The 24,530-nt window shown below is 41.8% G+C and overlaps 1 protein-coding gene across 1 annotated transcript in view; it reads right to left on the reverse strand.

Moving 5' to 3' along the window:
• Positions 1-1,594: 1,594 nt before the first annotated feature.
• The window catches only part of tnksa (tankyrase, TRF1-interacting ankyrin-related ADP-ribose polymerase a), a gene marked incomplete at its 5' end in the record, with an annotated part of 65,914 nt that continues 42,978 nt past the window's right edge, over positions 1,595-24,530 (reverse strand). Inside the window, 16 exons of the mRNA XM_079178739.1 lie at positions 1,595-5,692; positions 5,953-6,109; positions 6,593-6,779; positions 7,021-7,126; positions 7,302-7,376; positions 8,682-8,779; positions 9,083-9,203; positions 11,492-11,571; positions 11,655-11,850; positions 11,989-12,069; positions 13,195-13,383; positions 14,520-14,629; positions 16,127-16,346; positions 20,578-20,743; positions 20,907-21,052; positions 24,269-24,348. Of these exons, the coding sequence (XP_079034865.1) occupies positions 5,606-5,692; positions 5,953-6,109; positions 6,593-6,779; positions 7,021-7,126; positions 7,302-7,376; positions 8,682-8,779; positions 9,083-9,203; positions 11,492-11,571; positions 11,655-11,850; positions 11,989-12,069; positions 13,195-13,383; positions 14,520-14,629; positions 16,127-16,346; positions 20,578-20,743; positions 20,907-21,052; positions 24,269-24,348 (2,099 nt within the window). The 3' untranslated portion in view covers positions 1,595-5,605. The remainder of the gene's footprint in view (positions 5,693-5,952; positions 6,110-6,592; positions 6,780-7,020; positions 7,127-7,301; positions 7,377-8,681; positions 8,780-9,082; positions 9,204-11,491; positions 11,572-11,654; positions 11,851-11,988; positions 12,070-13,194; positions 13,384-14,519; positions 14,630-16,126; positions 16,347-20,577; positions 20,744-20,906; positions 21,053-24,268; positions 24,349-24,530) is intronic.

Below are 24,530 nucleotides of genomic sequence, written 5' to 3' on the forward strand. Positions count from 1 at the left end.
TGACACAGGTGTTGCTGGCTGGGCAGAAGCAGTCCGTTTTTTTGACTGTACGATAATGAATGAGGATGAACGTTATTATTCGTTTTGTCTATGATTTAGGAAATACGACTTTTGACAGAGAAAGTGGCTCAACTCTGTTTGTTTTTGGAAACGCTGCGACTGTAAGTAATCATTTGCCTTTATCTTGGAAAGTGGACATTTCGTCATTTCTTGCACGCGTCTAAACAAAGCAATCAGCTACCGTGGTGGCCTTTTATATCCCTAATGTAATCATGTAGAGCCAAATATGAACATATATGTGAAGAGCATGAAATAGTTTACCAAATGATCTTGACTGTTGTGTGGACAGAAAGGGAGACAGAGGGGTGACGAAAGCTGGAGAAAGGTAATGTATGATAATATGACATGATGACCGACCCACTAGATTCATTATCAAAACCTGTGTAGGATGAAACGGTTTTCCAAAGCTGAGGAGATGCCATGACAAATATTTTCTCAATGGACATAAAAATGTCTGTCACATAGTTAATTAAGTATGACATGAAAAATGCATTGGTTTAATAGCAAATCTTAAACAAATCATAATATATGTCATGACAAAGTGTTTGAAAAAACCATTACCATTCATGTCATAAAAAATGTCTTAAAAGAGTCAAAGCATAAAGTTCCATGACAAAAGTATAGTATGTCCTAAAATTGCAATACTATTATGCCATAAAAAAGTCATGGTATAGCATGTCGAAATAAGTAATAAAAGGTCATAGTATAGCATGTCGAAATAAGTCATAGTATAGCATGTCGAAATAAGTAATAAAAGGTCATAGTATAGCATGTTGAAATAAGTAATAAAAGGTCATAGTATAGCATGTCGAAATAAGTCATAGTATAGCATGTCGAAATAAGTAATAAAAGGTCATAGTATAGCATGTTGAAATAAGTAATAAAAGGTCATAGTATAGCATGTTGAAATAAGTAATAAAAGGTCATCGTATAGCATGTTGATAAAAAGTCATATTGTAATAGTATTGTCATAGTATAGCATGTTGAAATAAGTCATAGTATAGCATGTAGAAATAAGTAAAAAATAGTCATAGTATAGCATGTCGAAATAAGTCATAGTATAGCATGTTGAAATAAGTAATAAAAGGTCATCGTATAGCATGTTGAAATAAGTAAAAAAAAGTCATATAGCATGTTGATAAAAAGTCATATTGTAATATGTCATAAAAAGTCATAGTATAGCATGTTGAAATAGGTAAAAAAAAGTCATAGTATAGCATGTTGAAATAAGTAAAAAAAAGTCATAGTATAGCATGTTGATAAAAGGTCATATTGTAGTATGTCGAAAAAAGTCATAGCATGTTGATAAAAAGTCATCATATACCATGTCAAAATAAGTCATAGTATAGCATGTCGAAATAAGTAAAAAATAGTCATAGTATAGCATGTTGATAAAAAGTCATATTGTAGTATGTCGAAATAAGTCATAGTATAGCATGTCGAAATAAGTCATAAAAACTGAACTAAGAATAAGACTAACACAGAAATACACTTTGTTAAGTTCTTTTTATTATTATTTTCTTCTGTACACGTTTATCTGTTCCACATGTTTAACTGGTCAGCAGCTCTGTACAACAGGAAGTCCAACATTACTGATGAGGAAATGTGTTCATTAAACTGGTGGCATTTAGTAGAAGGCAGGTCAGGAGGTGAGGCATGGATTGATTGAACACACACATACACCCCTCCAAACAAGTTACAACAAGATGGCTGACTGGCCCCTGAGACAGATAAGTAGAGACCAGGTCAGCTGAAACACAGTTCAAATATTTTTCACATTAAAAAAAAAAAGAACGCAAGAAAAATAACCTCAAAATCATCCTTAAAAGGCCCATCTGGAGTTTATTTACAGTCTCATTTAAAAGGAAGCCCACAGCTCTCTGCTAATACTTCATACAGGGCTGCGGAACTCTACTTTCTCTGTGCCAAGAGAGCCAAGACGCTGCCACTCAATCTGAAATCTGAATCTTTGCGCTGACTCTGATCAGGGACAACACAGAAGTGGTTTAAAAAAATAAAAAACGGGAAATGTAATAGTGTCTGGACTCTGAAAAACAAGACTTTAAACTTTATTTATCATTTAAAATATATGAGCTTAATTAATAAATCAAGTCAGTTTGTGAAATGCTAAAACTTAATATACTTAAGGAAAAACAATAATTTGATGGGCGTTGTAATATTTCAGTCTTTTACATTATACTGAGTTAACTCTGTCCCAGTGCTGCAACTCCTTTATTTCCCCTTTGAAACATTTCACTAGGACAATTTAATTTCAAGCTGATTAGTTTTTCACAATATCAGTTGTTATTTTGTCTACTTATTCATTTAATGTAATTGAATATGTTATCAGTCATTGTTATTAGAATGAGCTATTCCTATCAAACATGTGGGCTGCAAAACTAAGGGAAAACATTTCACGGGTGGAAAATAGTTTCGTGGCTGCTATTTGGAGCTACCAGTTACCTTCTGGCACGCTTCACGCTTAACGTGGATGTCGTGTTTGTTTGCACTTGGCTCAGACCAACGTCATCTTCACCTTGCAAGGTGCAAATCAGCTGAAATCTGAGTCACTGAGTTCTAACAAAGTCAGAAAAAAAAAAAAAAAAGACAAATCAAATATCAGAGCAGCTTGGTCAGAATTAAATGGCCCGTTCCTCACTGATGTCGAAACATCTTTTTGATTTCGCAATGGATATGAAGCGGCTCTCTCGTGCCGCTGCCTGAGGTGGGTAAACCATTCATAGTACGTTTCCAAGGCAATCTTTTCATTCTCAAACAACAACAGTTAAGGCCATTTCCCTTTCCGGTCCACACAGCTTCAAGGGATTTCAAAGACCTCAGCACTGCTCGACTCGACCTGAAAGAAACTTAAGTCATGTGTGGTCCCATGTAGTGTACAGTCTCATTACTTAAAAATAATAATCATAAATAATAAACAGAAAACATGGCCATCACAGTAAAAACACAGTTAAAGTGTACAGTACGCAGTTAGAGGAGCTTGCTTATCTTCTTGCCGTCATGAGGTTTGTCAAACATGTTAGTGTGTCACTATAAATGGTTAATACAATTACAAATGCGATAGCATATTTAATAACCATTATCCTAATCTTCATCTTTTAATAATGAACCTGCAGATCTCTGGTTGTGTAAATATCTTTGAAGCCTGTGACCAGCCCGCTGAATGGCTTGCTAAGATACAGTGAGTAAGGGTCACTTGTCCCGTTTGCTTGTGGAGTGTAAACCCAACAGCATGAAGATGACCTAAAAATAAAGAAACACGCAAGGAAGAAAACAAAAAAATGGAATAGGCCCCAGGAAAACACAAATAGCACTGTGTAGGAATGAATCCCTACATAAATGCCTTCCTGACGTAGAGCGTATTTGTTTTCTTCAACGCAAAACTACAAGCCAGCAATTCCTCCGCTGCACCACTAGGGGGCATCAATGGTTACAGGTAGAGGAAAGGGGCCAGAAGGCAGTAGGTTCTTGTAAACAACAACAACAAAACAGGGAAATGTGGATCCAGATACAATATAAACGCAAAACAAAAAGATGCTCCCGCTGTAAGTATTAATTGCTGGAAGAATGTTATTATATGAATGCTTAACTGGAATTGTCAACCTTTTGTCCCGGAAATATGACTTTGTGTTGGTAACAGTCACTTCTCACACCAAAGGAGATGATGTAACAGAGCTTAACAGACAGCGAGTGCACCATCCAGAGAAAGCTCGGCTGGGTTTGTAAACAAAGAACTCACTGTGTGCAGTTTTAGTGAAATCAACTGACGAGATTTCTCATCTTGATTCAAACTTGAGTAGTTTGAGTTGCCATGTGCAGCTTTGAGTGGAGGGAAAAGTGTGACTCGCACAGGTTTGTACACATGACTGTGTCAGAGTCTGGTCTCTTGTGGTCCTCCTGGCTCTGGTGAAAGACTTAAGTTCGGACTGTTTTAAGCTGAGCGGAAACAAGCAGCAGCCACCTGTGGAAGTGCTTTAAGATGTAATGTACAAGATGTAATTGGGAATGTCTTACATGGGAATTTGGGAATAACTGATTCCCATTAATTAAAAAGGTGCTCAATTCGGAGTTCAGAGCACATCCAGTGCCTCCACACGTCTGTCAACATGAAGACGGCTGAGCCTGAGGCTAGCAGCTAGCGGGACTAACAGCACAAACGGTGCTTACCTGGAGCGGCGCCAAGAGGCAAATGGGTCGGGACAACGTTATCAGCGGTAAGCGGCGGCCTTTAGTAAGCCAGCGGGGCACAACAGAGAGACTGGCACTAAAACTTGCCCTGCTAGGTAGAGAAAGCACAGAGAAGCTCAGACTACAACACACACACACAGAGAGAGAGACACGTACTTCATTCTCTGTTCAGGTAGCCATTAACTATTTACAGTCAAAATATTTGCTGCTTTATTAATGCTCTGAATTTAGCACCTTTGAGGCTCAGAAGGCAGTGTGCTTACGGCATGTTTTTTTTATTGTCAGGTGTCTGTTTGCCGCTTGCTTGTAACAACTCAGCTCTGCCCAAATTTAGGATTTTCTGGTCAATTTCTTAACATTGTTCTGTGTGGATTTTAGGTCTTGCTGGCTGGCAGCTGTCCTCTTGACTGGGTTTGGTGGATGTCCAAGAGGGTCTCAGCATGGACTGTGTGTGGCCTGCACTGGCAGCAGCAGCAGCAGCAGTGGATTTGTGGTCTCCTGTTTGTTTTTCTTCTTATTGACTTCTGGGTATTTGTCCGCCGTAATCTCTTTTTGCTTCTCTCCGCTCACACTCGTTCCATAATTTCTTCTTTGTTTACAGCAGAAAAGATGCGATAGAGAGAGAGAGAGCACAGAGAGCCGCAACTTGTTTACACGAGCCTCATTGGTGAGAATGTGACATGCTGCAACATAAAAATGTACTGGATTTCTGTTCTCTCGGCACGACAATCGCTGTTTCTGGAAGTGGCCTCGGGGTGTTGTTTTGCTGCTGTGGATGATGCACAAAGCCGAAAGAGGACACGATATCAAAACGACACATTAAAAAACGGGGGTAGATTACATGAGCAGTGCGCAAAGGTGCAACATCGGGGACGTTTGTTTTTGCCGTGGACCGTGTCCTGTTCTAATTGCTTTTACTAATTGTATTTTAGGATCAAGCCAAGAGGCCTGCAAATTTCAAAAAATCCGCTTACTGGTACACTTCCAGAGATGTTGATCCCAAAAACTTGCATTTTCTCCAGCTAAATTAGACCCAATTAATGAACGAATCTGATCGATTTAGCCGTCTGCTGCTTTGGACCGAGCATGTAGCACGCCCCCGAAACATCTCCTCCTCTTCTTCTTCTCCCGTTAAGACACATCCAGGTGTGTTTCAGAGGGTCGTCTGACCACCGCGTGGCCGACGCTTCGCCTCGCCCACCTCGCGTTCATCTCTGGAGACTTTAATTCGGGGGTCCTGAGGTTTGAAACTCCCTCTAGTTCATTGCTAGTCTCCTCTCAGAGAGCGGTTCTAGTCCGTTTCAGTCTGGCCCTCTTCGGATCCCACTGCGATTGCGTTTTAGGACTTCTGCTCGGAGGTGGCAGCAGGCGTAGCCACAGTCTCTGGCTTCACAATCTGGTACGTGATCAAGTATTCTGGGTAGGCCTGTGGACAAAGAGCACATCAAATGTAAATAAAACTAAATACTAGGCTTAACTCTTGAGCATTTAGAACATTGCACAGTTTTTTTGAGATTCTTATTGACAAAATGATGAATCAATTAATAAAAGTGTGTGTGTGTGTGTGTGTGTGTGTGTGTGTGTGTGTGTGTGTGTGTGTGTGTGTGTGTGTGTGTGTGTGTGTGTGTGTGTGTGTGTGTGTGTGTGTGTGTGTGTGTGTGTGTGTGTGTGTGTGTACTGACTGACCTGCTCCCCTCGGTAGATAACATACTCCGCATACGCCAGACCGTTGACGCTGGGCCGTCCTATAACCGAGTGGTGTCCAGGGGGGGCGTGAGCCATTTTCATCGCACTGAACTGAAGAAACGACTTACCCAGCGTCACTCTGCAGAACAGCATCTGCCTGAAAAGTAAGCACACGGAATGAGGCTGTGAACGGTAAGCTCACATAAATGTGTTTAATTTGTGCTTCATAATGTAATGTGATGATATGTTACAGTAAGTTTTAACATCAATAATTAACACGCATATTGCATAATAATAGTGCAGTGTTTTGCACTAACAGGAAATGATATAAGTGTATCAAAACTGAGGCTTTGGAAAAATAACTGCCAAGTAAAGAAAGCTGAATGGTTTCCTTCATGCAATGCATTATGGGATACTAGAGTCCATCAAAAGCACATCTAGAAATCAAGTGGATTCAGTATAGAAAGCAGCATCTTTGAGTAAACTATAAGTCACTTTAGCAGTTTGAACAAACTACATAATTCTGATAATAATTAGAATTAGTACTTGGTGTGACACAGGTGCTTACTAGTAGTTCTGTCCTTCCACACAATAAGCCAGATGTTGTAAGAAACAGGAAATGATGGTAAAGACGTCTCACCTGTGGCACACGTAGCAGGACCGGTCTTTGTGGGTGGGACATCCTGTGCCTCCACCAATCCCATACACGTACTGGTTGCTTTTGGAGGAGTTCTCAGCAAAATAGATGCCAGCACCGAACATGCCGCCGATGTAAGCGTGCCGCTCGTCGAAGCCCTTATGGATGATGGCGTTGATGAAGGGAGAACCTGGCAGGAGAAAGGACACAAGTCGTATCAAGTCCATCGCACAACAAAAAGATGCAACATACTCCGTGTTAAATGTTACAGCTCTACAGACCGATACGGGTCAAGGAGCCACTATTTGACAATGGAGGAGAAAGAGAGGTATGACATTCAACAGAGGCCCCGAAGCCAGAATCGGCAGGATGCTGCGGCTGTACGGAATGGGTGTAAACACTCTGGTACCTCGACATCTGTGTCAATTTACCGTGAAAGAGCATTCGCTCGTTGTGGTGGTTGTGATTCTCGTCTGCTATTTCCTTTTGTCTGTGTGCGTATCTCTCCCGCAGCTTCTTATTCACCACCTTCTGAATCTGCAGTCAGAGGAAGGAAAGGAGGGGACGAAGAGTGAATTAAGAATTCAAATTGTATTTGCAAAAGACAACAAACAAACTTTGTAAGTTAATTATGTTCAAACTCCTCCTTTGTGATCATAAACAGAGAAAACTGGTCTCTGTGTGTGTGTGTGTGTGTGTTGCGAGTACACACCTTAATGATGTTGTACCGGCTGAAGACTCCCCCCGCGTTGCCTCCATCGCGGTGTTCTCTGATCGTGCTCTGTAGCTGAGGAGGAAATGACCAGACATCAAAACGACACACTCACGCAAAGCTTTTAAGATGAAAAATGGGGAATGTGTGGGATAACACATGCTAATGCAATGCAGATTTCATAACAAAAAGGTGTGATTCATACAGCGTTAGACCACCTAGATATGAGTCACGTCTTACCTCAGCAGCCCAGGACTGTTTTCGTATTCAGAAGTGATATCCAACGGTCACCTCGACTAACAATCATAGGTCACCTGTTGTCTGGTGTATCAGCTCTACACAGTACATCTGTACTACAGGTACACCTAGCTAAAACTAATGCAGTCTTATACAACAGTCCTGTTCAAGTTTGTAGAAAGTGTTTTAGAGAGCTGTTGATTGGTAAGGTCATTCTGGAGGATGTAGTTTGTGGAACTCAACAGCACCACAGAGATGTTTATCTGTTATGTAGCCGGCGCTCGGTGATATAAATGGGGCGGACAAAGTGAACATAAAACCCTTCGGGTCGGTAGGATTTATTGCAGGTCTCTTTAATTGATTTTAGTTAGGATAAGGTGGCAATTGAGTGTAGATTACAGAGCCATATAATCCGCCACGGAGTAGAGCAGCAACTCATTTCAATCACAGCAGATACCTAAATAATGCCTGTGGGAAATTTGGTGCGGCTGCAAAAAGTGCAGGCATCAGCAGTGAAAAAGACGACTCGACTCTCAAAAGAGAATATAAAAAGTAGAATAGTGCTGCAGCTGGATTTACAAACTGATGAGAGGAAAGTTTGCCACGATGTGGTTGAAGTGATTACTGCCTTTCACAAAATGAGTTATCGTCCCCATGACTGGAATTATTGATGACCTAGAAATAACTGCCGTGAATAGGCGGAGGAACCCAACCTAGCTAGTATTGGAAACTGTCTCGAGGGGACTCATGTAAGTCATTTTTCAAAAATTAGTTTAAATTACGCGTTAAATTACCTGTTAGGAACTGACGGTCCTCATTAATTTTGAATCCATTCAGACTGATTTTGGCTGTCTCTTTCAGTTACTCCTTTCATTTACGGGAGAAATGGAGCAACAGCACTGATAGGGAGTCTGTCGTGCACAGTGTGTGGCGTCTCCTTTGCCAGATGTCCTGAATTACTAATCACGGACATGCAGTTTAAAAAATGTAGAACCCACCCTGAAGAAATGCATTCAAATATTTGCCCAAGCTGCTATTAAGTCATGCAGGTAGTGAAGGAAAAACAAACAAACACGATCGACCTAAATCTATGTAGAGTGTGTGTGTGTGTGTGTGTGTGTGTGTAAAAGTGTGTTTGCATACTTCCTCCTCCACAGACTGGAACTCTTTGTCATCTGTTGCCAGGTCAATTAGCACGGTGCCCTGGCTGGAGCAGTGGAACGTCAGATATGGGTTCGCACCTATAAACACACATTTTGAAAGTGAATCAGGACAAGGTGAATCAAAGAAATGATAAATTATGATATTAAAGGTATATTCACGTATATAATCTAAAAGTTGTGATGAGCATTTTCTGAAGCAGGTTTAGTAAATAAAACAAAATGTATGTTATAAGGAGAACTTGCTTGATTGTGTTGACAATCTGTCACATTCCAGCGTTGTTTATTTTAAGGCTAAATATTAGTTTCAATACAGTAAATCTGATATAGAACAAGTTGTGTACCCTCGTATATATGGGTGTGTGTTTGTGTGTGTCTCCTGACCTTGCTGGCCTCCCAGCAGCCTCTCGATGCCCTTGATGAGTTTGTGTCTGTGACCGTAAGCGTTGATGCCGATCTCTTTCAGCTCCTCGTGACCCATGTCTGCCAGCACATCCAGCGAAATCTGCCCAGAAACAACAAACCAGTGGTGTCAGTCTTGCTTACCTGTCTATCTTCTGCCATAAGAATGTAAACTGCAAGGAAAGTAACAGTTTCTTATCATAATGTTCAATAACTGTTCCAGCCAAACCTCTAATGATACATCTGACAACTAAATACATTGTTCAGACATATTGCAGAGACAATGGGTCTGATAAATATTCATTAGAAAAAGAGACAGAAGCATAAAGAAAGGGTCAATGAATGAATGGCAGTTATCATGGGATTGATATGCAAATTGATGATGGTGAAGTTTGGGAGTATTTTCAGGGAGAACAGAGATAACTCTAACTGTTACCTCCTTGTTGCTGTAACCACTGTAATAGGTATAAATCATCGTGGCCTAGATAGTCTGCTGGGTGTTTACAGAGACATTCATTATTACTAATTAATACAAGAACCCCGGTCTCATTTCAGAAATCACAGCAAAGAGACGCAAAAGTTCTGCAGAAGCCTGTACGAGTTTGTGTCACCCAATTTGAAGTAATCACTTAAAACAAATGAAAGTGACACATCAGCCCGATTCTCACTGCAGGCGGATGCTTCAAGCTGCCAACTTACAATTTCATCACGGCGGTTGGAAAAAGCGGCGTCTGAGCAATCTGCCACCTGGAACAGTCAACTAAATAACTTCTTTTATTCCCCTCTACTAATGCTGCAGAATGATTGCATTCTTTCTGCACGCGCGGGCTAAAGCTACACAGTAATGAGCGCCGATCTCCATATTCTTTGTATAAACCGTTTGATCAAACTTTATGTTGACAACTTTGTGTTCTACTAATCTTCTATAACAATAAACAGCTCAACTGAAATAGGTTTGTGTTCTTGGTTTGACTTTGAACAACATATTGTAAATTCCACAGAATGAGTAAAAAAGTATGGTTTTATAATAATTAAGTGTATCGTAATGATGTAAAATCCATTAAGCCTAAATGCATATATCTGTGTCATGATTGAGTCCTTGTTCGTGTTTTCATAAAAATAAATGTTTCCATTAACACTGAGCTGACTCTCACCTCCATCTCACTCTTCATCTGAATATTAATGATGGCTCGTTTCCCTTAAGGGAAACTAATATTGAATGTAACACATACACAATCACACACTCTCTGTATTGCTACCACACTTCTTTCTGTGTTTAGCCTTTTGCCCGCTGTCACCTTTCAATTCCACTTTCTATTTCCGTCTCTCTCCCCGCCTGTTTTCTCCTCTGTCACCCCATCTGTCTCCTTGTCTCTCTCTCTCTCTGTCTATTTTCTCCATCTTTCTCTTCAAGCCAGCCTCTCTCCCTTCATTTTTCTTCCCCGTTCTCTCACTCCGTCCATCTGTGTCCCTCTTCAGTCTCCGCCGTTCTATCGACATCACCTCTTTCTGTCTCGCTCCGTCAAATGAATTCTTGCACATTAACGTTTACGAAGCGCGAGACAAACTAGTTTACAGCTCTGCAAGTCTGTATTTGAGCTAAATGCTAACGCTAACATCCTTACAACGACATGCTGATGTTAAGCAGGTGTGATATTCACCATGATCGTCTTAGTTTGGCATGTTAGCTAACATTTGCTAACATTATCGACAAACCCAAATTACAGTTGAGGCTGATGGGAATGTTGTTAGTTTTGCTAGCATTTAGCCAGAAAACCTGCTGTGAAAAGCCATAAAAGTGTTGGACAAATTAAAATGTTGATGGCCGTTGATAAAAAGTAAAGGGGATGACCAAAGTTATTACAGTTCATCCTGAGGGGAGCAAAGACGTCTGGACCAAGTTTTATGGCAATCCATCTGTTGTTGACATAATTCATTCTGGACCAAAGTGGGCCAGCGGAATGACGTTTCCATCCCTAAAGCCACGCCACTAGGAGACTGACATGAGATATGTAAAATTGAATAAAAACAAAGCAAAGAAAACTGAACAAATAAATCACTTTAAGCCATGACTGAATGAGTATGAAACCCTGAAAGCAATAAACTACAAGCCTGAAAAAAGAAGTCCTTTCAAAGAATTTGGCAGTATAGTGAAAAAAATGATATTAACGATCAAATACGTTTCTGAGATGACAACATGGCAAGAACACATGTCAAAATGTTAAATATTAATACTGGATAGGTTGTCTGCTTTTACCCAGAAGTTGTCAAAACTGATATTGCAAACTATGTGCCTCTCCAATTTTTTGCAGCGTTTGCTGTTCACTTTCACTTGTGTCTCCTTCAAGACACATAAAAAAACTGTGTGTGAGAGTGTGTGTGTGTGTGTACCTGTTCTCGCTGGAAGATTTCTCGGAGGTGTTCCAGCCCCAGACTTTTCAAGAACTGGTTGATGGTCATGTCCAGCAGAGCTGCAGAGACACAGTGACGTCAGCAGGCTAACAGCATGTTTTCATTCATAAAGGACCGGCCTCCGATCTAGCATTCAACTTACTGAACGTGCTCTCTCCTTCCTTCCTGTCGGACCCCGACGCGCCGTCTGCCGGTCCAGTGGCACCCCCCACAGTGATGTCACTGAGAGGCGTGGTCAGGTTGTCTATGCTGCTGGCTGCAGACAGACAGGACGGAGATGGAGAGGGAGAGATGACCACGCCCCCTACCGCACCTGTACTCGCCACACTTGCGCTCACCTGAGAGCGGAAGAGAGACGATTTAGTTTAAAGGGTCAATATGTCAACTTTTATTGCATGCATAACATGGCCACCACATGATAATATTTTAGGCTACAAAGCCTGTCTGTACTCCTTCATACGTGTGTGGACACTCACCACAGTGGCCTGGGGTTTTAAGCAGCTTGGCAGGGCATCTGGCGGCATGGCGTCAATCAGCAATGCTCTGATGTCATCAGCCTGCAACAGATAAAGAGACAGACATATGGCTAATGTACTCTATGTCTAATTCTCCACCTAATACAATCAATTCTGCTTCTATTTTTAACATAATATAATGTTTTTGTACATGTAAAGTTCAGCGCTGAAGCGACCAGTATTTTATCTTTAGCAGATAATTCTGTTAAAGTCACCTTCTACATTCTTACTTGCTTTTTAAAGGGAGACTATGTAACGTTTATTAAACTGACAAATTATCATTTCGCTAAAATGCTAAGCTATTGTGACAGTAGCACAAGTGGACGTGGGCCCTAAAGAGTAATGTGTGTTATATAGCAATATCTTAAGTATTGCTAACATTAGCCTCCATAAGCTACCGGTCACACTAGACCCGGTAAGGCTGTAGCAGCCTAAACCCTGAGTGTCATGAATTGGGAAACGGTGCGTTTTATTTCTTATGAATTCAACTTTTCATGTGTAAGCGGAAGAATTAGTTTATTTTCTCTCCAAAGTAGAATTGTCTCACTACCAGTTCGCGTGTGTGTCCATCTTTTTTTCCTTGATAATACCCGTTAAATTTATTTTGCGCTCTTTTGTTTAATGCACTTTGAAGAAGTAGTTGGATTGACAAGGTTTTTCTTGGGAGAGCCTCAACAGTGCCAGTGTTGAGGCTCAGCTTGATGGTCTATAAACGACTTCACTGCAAAGTATTCACTGCATCTACAGTGTTAAATAACATTGCTTATTCTTCATTGACAACAAGTACACAGCATATGTTTTCTGTGTCCTCTAATCTGTAGCAGAACTGTGGGCTAATGTTTGCACTTCACATCCTTTGAATGTCAGCTGTAGTGATGTGAACTTCTCTACGGAAGACACACAAACTATGGTACCTACAGGCAAACACGAAACCCTGTTAGGAGGCTTATTAGGGTGCAAGGGGTTTGGACGCTTCCTATTCCACCTTCCTAAATTGCTGCAAACCTTCTTCACGGTGCTCTTCTGTCCGAACAGTTACCCACGACCGGTCAAACATCAGTTGAAGCTAATGATATTGCCATTGGCTGACTCATAACAGGTATGAGGCTCCTAAAATGGAGAAATTAGGACGAATGCTGTGAAACATTTCCAAGAGCGCTCGCGTACCGTTGCCAAGTCCAGTGGCGTCTGTACCTCCTGGTTCTTCATGGTGGGGTCGGCTCCATGGGCCAATAGCAGAGCGCAGAGCTGAGTCCGCCCTTTCTGGGCCGCCTCGTGGAGGGGAGTAAACGCCCACTTGTCTGTGGCGTTGACGCACGTGTTGTACTTGATCAGCAGGGCGGCTATGTCCACGTGCTAGACGGATGAGGTGGGGACAGACACAGAGGGATCAAGACAGAAGATGAAAGGGGGAGGGAGGAGGAGAGATGAAAAGGGGAATCGGAGAGGAGAGATTAGAAGAAGAAAAAAAAAGGAGAGCAGGAAGAAGAGGTTGGTGGTGGGAGGAGGAAAAGAGACAACAGAAATAAAAGCATTTCACAAGAGCAAATGTGTGAACTATAGCTATAAACACCGTGGTAGGAAAAGAATGTAATATGTGGGATTCTCTGGAGCAGAACCTGTGTGAATTATTAACTCCATCATCATTCTTGTTTTCCCGCAGGTCTTTCCTTTCCTTTCCTTCCTGTTCTCTTCCCTCATCGTCTGGCTCCAACTGCTATCTTAGCGTCAAACACAATGTAGCTTGTTTCTGAGTACCAGTGGGGGATGCTAAAGTGTGTGTATGTGTGTGTGTGTGTGTGAATCTCTGAAAATGCAGAGCTCATCAAGTTTTCATTCAAACATGTGTTTCATGACTCTTTCCGCAGCAGAATGCTGTCAAGCTGTGAGCAAAATGCGGTTGAGAGAGACAACCAAGGACTCCAGATGAAGGAAAGACTACATACATGCATGCATGTCTTCAGAGAACCTCAGTGTAATAATAATAATGGTGGAGTAATGGTTCTTACTGTCCCACACATCTAACAGAATGTGACATATCTGCAGGCGTTAACTGAGCTGCACTTTTTCAGCCCCCATCAGCAATAAGTAGACGTAAGCTAGAAGATTCAGAAATTGCCGTACGCACCGCCCCCCCCCCCCCCCCCCCGTGATATGGTTTCAAAGCCGGAAATATGAATTCATAAATGTTGCAAACTTCATGACGTTCACTCGAGACAAAGAAGGCAGAATAAGCAGTGTCGGAGTGTACAACAAGACAAATGAAAGGACAGGATGTCAAATTGTAAATACAAATCTTTCTATCTTTTTTTTAAATTCATCATTTAGTCTAAAAGAAAATGTAAAAAGAAAAGAGCCCACGGTGATTGATGTTAATTAATTATGATTCCCATCAAATAAAAGCTAATTCGACTTTTTTGTCTCAGCACTTTTATTGGATATGAGTAGTGTGTGTGTGTGTGTGTGTGTGTGTGTGTGTGTGTGTGTCTTACCCCGTATGAGGCAGCATTGTGTAACGGTATCAGCCCTCCTTTGTCCTGTGCATTCACATCGGCTCCATGTTCCAACAGATACTCTGCTACCTCCAGGTTGTTGTAGCCGGCTGGAGAGTGGGTCGTATGGAAAGCACAGCAGGACGGGACAGACAGACGGGGGTCGGGATATAGAGGCAGAGAAAAAGAGAGAAAAAAAAGAAGAGAAACGAAAATGTAGTCAGGTAATGAGAGATGAGGAAAGCCAAAGAGACGTGTCGGCCGACAGTGTGACAGCGTATAATCATCTTTTCCTTTTACAAGCGAGCACTTCAAGGCAGAGGGTGCGTGGGTGTGTGTCTAAGTGGTCAGATCTATGAAGAAGAAAAAAACACCGGCAGACCTTCAAAGTGTTTTTTTCGGCACTTTTCGCAACTTTAAAAGTGCCAGTCATGCAGCAAAACATTTTCTAATTATTAATTCTTTATCATCTTACAAAAGTTAGCCTAGGTCATGAAACTCTATAAAGACCATAAAACGCATAGAAGAAGACAAAAGGTAAATCATGGAGAAAAGGCATTTACCCGTCAACCCTGACGACAACGGTTCAATTCCCAATTCACGATAACAAGTGTTCCACCGGGGAGTGACTTCATCTAACACTAAGGCGCCACACTTTGCCCCAACTTTAAACAAGCTGTCCGGATATTCCTTTGTGGTGCATGGAGGTAATCTTCACATCATGTCAAGAGTTTGTGCAGAAAATGTAAAAAGCAGGAAGATTACAAAAGAAAAATCTAAATATTTACCCTCCTTGCTATGACATTTTAAGATACGGCTTGAAGACATTTTTCTGTCCTGTGTTTATGCAGAGTGGTGTTCTTGTTATCTCTGAAGCTGATGTTATCATGATTACTGATCCTGAATAAATGAATGAGTATGTGCACCTTTGAAGAACTGCGGTAATCTCTGCCATCAGGATTTAGGAAACTTTATCAAGTTTGTGCGAGATCCAAGGTCGTTGTAGTACACTGTAGCTTCTAGTGTTGTGTCGCCATAAATTAGCCGGCCGTGTCAAGCTTATCCAAAAAAACGCTGCTGCCCAGCTCTCGACAAAAACAAAAGAGGCGACACGTCGCCTTCATCTTTGCCTCCCCTCGCTGGCTCCCTGTGCCGTGTAGAACTTATTTAAAGTCAGCTTCTTTTCTTTTTTCATGGTTTCCATTTCCATCATAGAGCCGCACAGCACTGTCAAATAAGTGTGGTTCCAGAAGAGCCACCTGAGTGAGAAAAGGGATCTGCATGCTAAACCGTATGCGTAAAAAAAGTTGCCCCCCCTGTCTACGAACAAGGTGTTTTTACCCCCTCGAGATTTTAGCTGTGTGCCTTGTTCTTGGCACCGTACTGAGCCAAAATCTCAGGAAGGTTCTGAGAAGTTAGAGCTAGACTGATTGGCACCACCAAATATACGATATACAAACAGTATCTAAGAATGTCTGACTTTACCCTTCATTTTAATGAGTCTGCAAAGTGAGGTTTACATAACCGGGGAGGTGCTTACTTATTAAAATGAGCAGTAAATGTATGTGCAGCTTTTTTTCGTTTTTGTGATTCTACATGCATATCACCTGCGAGGTGCAGAGGCGTTGAGTTGCGTCCCTGCGTATCCCGGCAGTTGATGTTGTCGGGGCTACATAGCTTCTGCACCCGGGCCAGGCAGCCCTTTTTAGCGGCGTCCAGCAGCGCGGCGTCTCCTCTCAGCAGGTCCTGGATGTCGGTGTCCCCGTCCTTCACCAGGTCCAGAGGCGTGTTCCCGTCCCGGTTCTTCTTGGTGGGGTCTGCGCCGTGCTGGAGGGAGGAGGCCACAATGGAGTTCAGTGTAAATGCGCACTAACATTTATATGGAAGACCGTCTTTGCAATCAAAATACAGAACTTTTTTTTTTCCCGTAACAAAGACTGAATGTTGGTACAAAACTATGTTTGCAAATTCTTTAAAATATCCCTCCCCAAAATCCCTTATCATTTGAACCCCTGGTGGAAGCGTTTCACTTCGACGAGGAAGAGACGATGACAAGTGACGAGCGAGGAGAGGATGAAGGCAATTCACCGGAGAGAAGAAGAGAGGGACAGACGAAAAAAAAAGGAGGTAGAGAGGTGAGGACAGGACATCCAGTGAAGTGGAACACACCACACACCCTGGAGATGGGCTGGAAAGCAGACATTTTCATCGTTCAACTGTCTCCCTAGGTTGCGGTTTAACTTGTCACTTCACTGTAGGTTTTAAAAATCTGCTCATTAAAATGTGATGTTGTGGGACAACTCCCCTGGGTGTCCCCCGCTGGCCTGAAACTGTCCGTTATAGATCTTTCGTGCCTGTATTCCCTATTTAAACGGGTTTTTTTCACGTATCCATAATCAGATTTTCCTGCCCTACTTCTCCATTTCTCTTTGCTGCTGTAATCATATTCTCACTCTAATTTATTCGCTATCCAGGAAAACTATAATAGAGACCCATTTAAGTAATAATTGGGAACTTTTACATATTAACACATGTCGGTTTTGTTACTCTTCCATTGGATTTCGCCTGTATGCAGTTCATGAAGATTTTCCATTTACAATAGTGAACAAGTTCTCTGAAAGATTATCTGGCTCTTTTTTTTACCATTTTTTATTATTTTTTTTACAAATAAGAATAAGAGTTTACAGCCATGCTGGCAGCTCTATGAAGAGGATGGACTTAGTCACCGTGCTCAAATATAAGTGCTAACATTAGCATGCTAACATGCTCAAAATGACAATGCCGACGTGCAGATTTTAAGCAGGTGTATTGTTCACCATCTTAGTTTAGCATGCTAACATTTGCTAATTAGCGCTAACCCCAAATTAGCACTGAGGCTGATGGGATTTTTTTATCATAAAAGCATCTTAAAAGTACAAACTGAAAGTTTGACCCGATGACGGCGCTAGATGAAAAGGTGATTGCTCATCTTGAGAGGAAAATGTTATGTTTTAACCACAGTTTAATGGCAAAGCCCCTGAGATGTTTCTCTAAAAGCCAAAATGTAGCTCGAGGAAAAATCAGGAATAACCAAAGTGATTAGGATTCATCATCTGGGGAACAAGAATGGCAATCCATCCAATACCAAATGGCAAAACGCTACCAAATGGCAATCCATCCAATAGTTTCAGTTCAGACCATCCCTCGAGCCAGACCGCTAGCATTGCTACACACAATGAAACACTACAGCCACAATGACTGAACAAACCAATCACAAAGCGTCACCAGATCATAAGTCATGTGAGTTCACATATTTCATCCCAAGCGCTCACACGGCAGATTGTCCTTTAATTGGATGAGAGATTCATTATGTTACACTTCTTTCCTAACAAAGGAAATGCTAATACTCGTTTTGTAAATCACACAAAAAAGGTCCAGAATATCACGGCGCCGGGAGCAAAGGGAACAGAGTTTTACTCTGAGCACAAATCCAACACAGAAAGGGGACGATACGAAGCGGACGACAAAACGGAGCAGACAAAAGAAGAAACCTACTGCTGAACTCTGGAATAGTTTATTCAAAAAGAGAGAACGGTTGCATCCCGAGGCCGCGGCAGATTAACACCCAAAGTGCGGGAACACTCGGCTTACTTATGTGTGTGCGTTAAAAAGGGGAAACGAGGGCGCTGCCATGTGAACACAAGAATAAACAATCACAGGCTTAGCAAAATGAGAGGATTTTCCAACCAGAGTGGAAAAATGCCAAAGCTTCCCACCACCTTGAAGAATTGATCATCCGTGTGTGTGCGTGTTTCTAACATCGACGCCCATACCTCTTATTGCAACCATCAGATCAGATCAGTGTGGCCTGAAGGACCTTCCGTATCGCCAGGGCTAATTTGAGAGCACTTACTGTGATCTATCTGCACGTGAGGCTACACCAGGCTGAGCTCTCACCAGACCAGACGAGGATAAACAATCACTTGTGTGAAACTCCCACTAAGAGAAGCGAGCCTTGTGCTGGATGAAGATAAACAAAGCTGCTCAGGCGTATGGTGTTCCTGGAGGATGTGCTAAAGGCTCGCGCCCAACGGCTACAGTAGCACCGACCGGTCAGAGTAGCCCCGCTCGCCACAAGTAAGCGACTACAGATGGGTGTCAAATTAAAAAGGGAAAAAAAAAAACATTAAGTGTCTTTAAAACATGTTGGACCATCACGAGTCTTCAGAACCGCTTCAACGCTCCTTCATTAACATTGTCACGATGTCTGGCGCTCTACTGGAGGGATGCTTTTCACTTTCCATGCCGACAATTGTCGCACGGATCCACAAATCAATACGATCTGAAGTATTCTGATGAAACAGCGCGAACATCTCTGTTCCCCAACCACGTCCTGAACAGTGAATGCAAATTGTTACCATGAAATTGTAGATACGAGGTTCCGTCATTTAATGTGGTTAGACTGAAGCACTAATCCTAAAATTGAATATGCAGCTTAATCCAAGAACAAATGTGTATTGAGAGGTCTTGAATATATTGTCTTGGCAAGATTTCAGGCTTGATCTGACTATAAGATATTATCATCATCATCATCATCATCATTAAAACTGTCAACTGTTAATAGTGTGAACAACTATTGCCCAAAGGCAATCACCCTCATAACCCCAATTTCAATCAATATCCGTTCAGTACAGCGTTTCACTTGCCTTTCGCACAAACTCTTTAACAGAATGTTAAATAATAGATTTCACCTCTGCATTCTTGTAAAAGAGAATGCTAATTATCGAGCGTTTCCATCCACTACTGTTGTGCAGTAAAACAGTTGGTGGCATTAATTCTCCGGGAACCATTAAACCGCTGCAGAGAGACGCCGCAACGATGTGACATCATGAAAACGGCGCCAATCAAACCTCAGACGGCGGAAAACGCGATGGAAATATGGCATTCATGTTCATTTCCTGAGTTCATTTGAGGAACGTTACAGAGCTTTCTTCTGCTGCAGGTTTCAGTCATGACTTATGTAATAAGTATGTTTCCATTTCACTCTGAAACTGCTTTTTTGCCCCCAGAGATGTCACCTTCCTTAACACTGCCGACTCCACTCAACCTTAACAGCCATACAAGTAACTCCACTGCACCACCCACCACACGCACACCCACACACACACACACACACACACACACACACACGTGCACTGTTCAAGTGCATTTAGGCTCAAAGTGATTTACGATTGCTGCAGTGAACTGTTGCGTGCAGTAGTTTCTTTTTTATTACTTTGTCAGTCTGACCTTGTCAATCTCATAATAGGTTCTTTAGTTGGCTGCACTACCTCGCTGCTGATCTCTCTTTGTTTCATAAACTGCTCCGTAAACACACGACACATACTGTTAATTACAATAGATGACTGACCATTTCCAATATATTCTTGACTCAACAATTCAAATTGTGGTATCTTTGCCTAATCTGTTATCACATTAAGTTCTTGTAAATATTTAATTTCATTATTGGGTAATTGGATTTTTTTTCTTGAAGTCTACACAGATTGCTCCAAACTTATTCTTGTGTAAAGAAAGTTAAGGGAATCAGTGCATCACATTCTCCCTGCAGCTGACGGGTTTGGTTTGCTGTGTGCGTCCTGCGCGTTGATCTAGTAATGATTTATGCAGCCCCATATGGCAACAACACTATCCCGGTGCAGACTTGTCTGGAAGTGTTCGTGATAGGAAAAACAAAAACACATTCAGCCGTAAAACTGCAACATTTCACAGGACTCATTTAGCCTCCGCCAGATGTGACTATCAGGAAAAACACAACAGAGACTTTCAGCCTCGCTGTCTGATTGGTCAGAAATGATCCCGGCGGGGCTGAAATTCTCGCCAATTCATGGGCCCCTGATGGGACAATTTAGGGACTGTTGTTATTGTTATGTCAAAGAAAAAGGCTTCCAATACTGTTGATTTTGCGGCTTTAAATATGCAGCACTAGTCTGATTAAGGTTGCCCGTGCATATGAATGTATTTGCATTTGTGGCGTGGGAAGTTAGTTTAGGCATTAGGAGGAGGGAAGCGCAGGTCTGACCTTAAGCAGCAGCTTGCAGATCTCATATTTGCCCTTGGCAGCGGCTTCATGGAGCGGCGTGAACTTCCACAAGTCGGCCACGTTGACGGAGGCTCCGTGTCTGACCAGCAGCTCGGCCACCTCGTAGTGACCGTACGAACAGGCGTTGTGGAGGGGAACCAGGCCACTGTGAAGGGAAAACAACAAGAGAATTTGTTTATTGTATTATTAGAAATGATTACCTTCCATAACTTTACTATCACTTTCTAATTCATGATGTAAACCAAGATCTGTCTGTAAATGTTTACTTTAATGGGTTTTCAAATTGAACCATAACTCAAGAGTCCCACCCTTTGTCCTTGGCATGCACGTCGGCCCCGTGGTGCAGCAGGTACTCCACCACCGTCACTCTGTTGTAGCCGGCGGCAAAGTGAAGGGGAGTGGAGTGTCTTCCCTCCAGATCTCTGCAATTCACATTCTGAGCCGTACACAACGACTGGAGAGAGAGAGAGAGAGACAAAAGAGTGAAGATTAAAATGAATACTTGGTATCCAATTAAAGAGCTGATCAGACCGAAGAGCCATGAAATAAATGAAGCTGTGATATCTGGCTGCATAACCAACCACGTAGTAAATTATTGTATCTATAATGAGGCTTTAAAAAGGACACAGGCGGATTTAATTTAAAGATGAGATGATTTCAAGGTTTTTCATCAACTCAAATGTGAACATGGAGACAGTTTTTTTTTTTTTTTGTTAAATGCTCAAGTGCAATAACACCACATTCTCACTGAAAATGGATGATGAGTCGCAATGAATAATTGCGATCTGAAAGATTGAGAGAAGTAAAACTGGCAGGAAATGGACACCCCTTTTCTGTGATAACGAGAGAAAATGTCATTTACATACAAATTTGAACGGGAACATCTCTCAGCTCTGCCTTGAATTTTTGCAGATTCTCAGCAGGATACTGTTCTTTGCTTATGACGATATTTTCCATATTTTATCATGTTGACTACTTGAGATTTACCTCGAGGGTAAAGGACCGATTCTAAAGTCCCTCGAGGCAAATTAGTGTTTGTATTGGTCTATATACATCATCCTTTTTATTCCCTCAAAAACATCCAACAGCCAATCAACCAAAACCAACATCAAACACGAACAAACTGCCCTTCCGCATGAAAGAGACAAAAGAGAAAAGAGTAACACTGTTCCTCTGCGCACCCCCCACCATGATTTATAATGAAAAACATGTCTGTGAAATGAAATGTGTGAAAAAGGGCGAGGTTTTAGCGAACAACAGCAACAATATTGAAGTTATTAACTGAAGTTGATTCACGTCTGCTGAACTGAGGCAGACGCCGGCTACCCTGCTGTTCACAGAAAATCACTGTGCAACTGTTTTTCTGTTATAGACCCAATTACACCTTGGTTAGAGAGGAGACACGGTGGGAAATTAATTTCAAAAGTTTCCTTCTACCTCGCTCTGAGAAGCTATTCGACAGGAAATGATATGAAACACGCTGCTGGCAGACGTATTCCTCAATCTTAAGCTATTATCCTTCACATTAGCTGCCATCGAGGAAGTGTCGGCTTCCGTTTTGGGGGAAAAAAAAGTGTTAAAAACTGTGCGGGTGGAATTTGAACTCTGCATACAATGAAAATGATGTGATTAGTTTTGAAAGAAGCCGACGGGTACGATTAAACTTGTGGAAACTGGGTTTCATATGAATCGAAACGGCAGGAACAATGGAGTGTGGAGACTTGGTCTAAAGGATCAATTCTATGTGTGTGCTGGAGTTTCTGAATAGTTGCCACTAAGAGATAGTAAGATACTTATCAGTTTAGAGAGTCGAGAATTTCTGGGTACACTGTATCCGAATGGGTGTTTTGCCGTTCACAATCTAAATGTATAAATGAACAGAGTGAAGAGGACTCCATGAGGACTCCATATCCAACAACAATATCGGGGATAAGCTGCAATGTTCGGTCGATTAATCCAGAAATTGATCGTCAGAAAATGAATCGACAACGTAGGCAAACTCCATTTGCTCTAAACCTCGAACAGTTAAGTTAAAGGAATGGATCTCCTTTAAAAAGGCGCATTAGATAATACCCAAGTATGCAATTAAAATGTAAACCTGCAACAAGTTCATTTAATGGTCACTTGGGGGGGGGAACGAGTTGTGAACAACAACTTAATAGCAAACACACCTCCAGCAGTTACGCAGCAACATTGGCATTTATTCGAAGTCGTGATGAGCACTGATGCTCGTTTAGCTCCGTGTTTGAGGCTCTTTATCTGCTAAATGTTCCCCTATGTTCATCCTTTTAATAATATTTTAAAATACAGTAAATGCAGCTGCTTTGAATTAAGTACGGTCCTGTTCTTTGACCCGTCTTCCAGGGTGACCATCTTTCTAACAGTCACAGTCTGAACCGCCTCAACGTTGAAAACAGGCAGGAATCAGCCCAGGAACGTCAATCAGTAGCTCTGCCAGACAGAGAGCTCAAGTCTGTGTACTTGTGTGTGTGTGTGTGTGGGTGTGTGTATGAGGTATAAAAAAAGAAAAGAAAGAGTGACAGAAAGCCAGACCGGAGCTCATTGTCTGTTTTGCTAAGATTCGCGGCCTACCTGCCAAAGTACCTCACTTCAGACGCTGACAGACCCTCTTGGTCTGGATAACCCCATCACTGTCTGTCTCCACGGGAAAAGACACAACAGATTTTAACTCCACGCCAAATACTGCCAGATCTCACCAGGTCCCGACATTTGGTGGGTGGTTTTTATCCGAGGCATATTACAGAGCATCCCGAGCGCCTACATTTTCAACACGAGTGGGCCCCGATGCAACTCAAGCTGCTGTGATTACACAGAGAGTCGTGGGTCGGCAATCTCATGAGAGGGGAACATTTGGCCTTTTAGAGAGAAGAAAGGTTCGCTGTTTAACTCGGATCAATGTGGACAAAAATACAAAGACGCGAACAAAAAGCATTTCATTCACGCCGAACAATATCCACCTGACATTTAAGAAAAGTCAATGTGACCACAACTCCATAAGAGCAACAAGAGCAGTCACAAAGGTCAATTTGTTTCATTTAAAAATAAATAAAGGCACGATAATCAGTGCCACAATTGCATTGATTCACTGTCAAATTTACATTTTCCATGTTTTTAGCCCGTCTGTAGCTTCTTATTTTCTGTTGTGTATCAGTGCTTCACATGAATGAAAGTCCTTTATCACAGATTACATTATTGGGGGTTTTTTTAAGGACAATTAACTCATAGATGTATTATGTTTTTCTCAGCCACTGAGCTCATCACGTGTTTCTATAACCTGTGGAATGTCAGCTCACACATGTTTAGGGTTTATAAAATGTGTATAAAAAGGTTCTCAGAACAGGATTCCACATGATTTCCAAACCTTAATGAGGCAATTAAAAGAAGATGTCTGCTCCCTCAGAGCAAATTATTTCCTACGATCGGTGTCATTAATACTGAGGTTAAATGAATGCAATATGGATTGTTTTGTAGGGGAATTAATTCTCACTCATTCAACCCTTTCACACCTTTGAGTGTGTTCTGTCTAAATTAAGTCAAGTTGATTCTTTGTAATTGTTGCACTCTGTCCACATTTATGTAACTCAAACTCTCAAGCAGGGGACAATGTCAACGGCCAGTTACAAAATGTGACAAATGTCGACCGAGCTACCTTGACGGTGTCCAGGTCTCCGGCTTTAGCGGCTTCCAGAAGTCTGTAGTCGACGTCCGAGTTTCTCACCGGGACGTTCTCTGCAGAGCAGAACGTACAGGAGAACATTGGAGAACAACATGGAATAAAAAGTGCTCTGTGCAAACATTGGCAAAAGATACAAACGACCGTTTGAACGTAAATGTATGCGAATATTAAAGAGAGAAGATGATGTTAGATATAAGTCCTCATTAGTTTTGTTCCTATTGGTGAATAAGGGAAA

The sequence above is a fragment of the Pholis gunnellus genome, assembly GCF_910591455.1.
Source record: "Pholis gunnellus genome assembly, chromosome: 18".
NCBI classification, from domain to species: domain Eukaryota; kingdom Metazoa; phylum Chordata; class Actinopteri; order Perciformes; family Pholidae; genus Pholis; species Pholis gunnellus.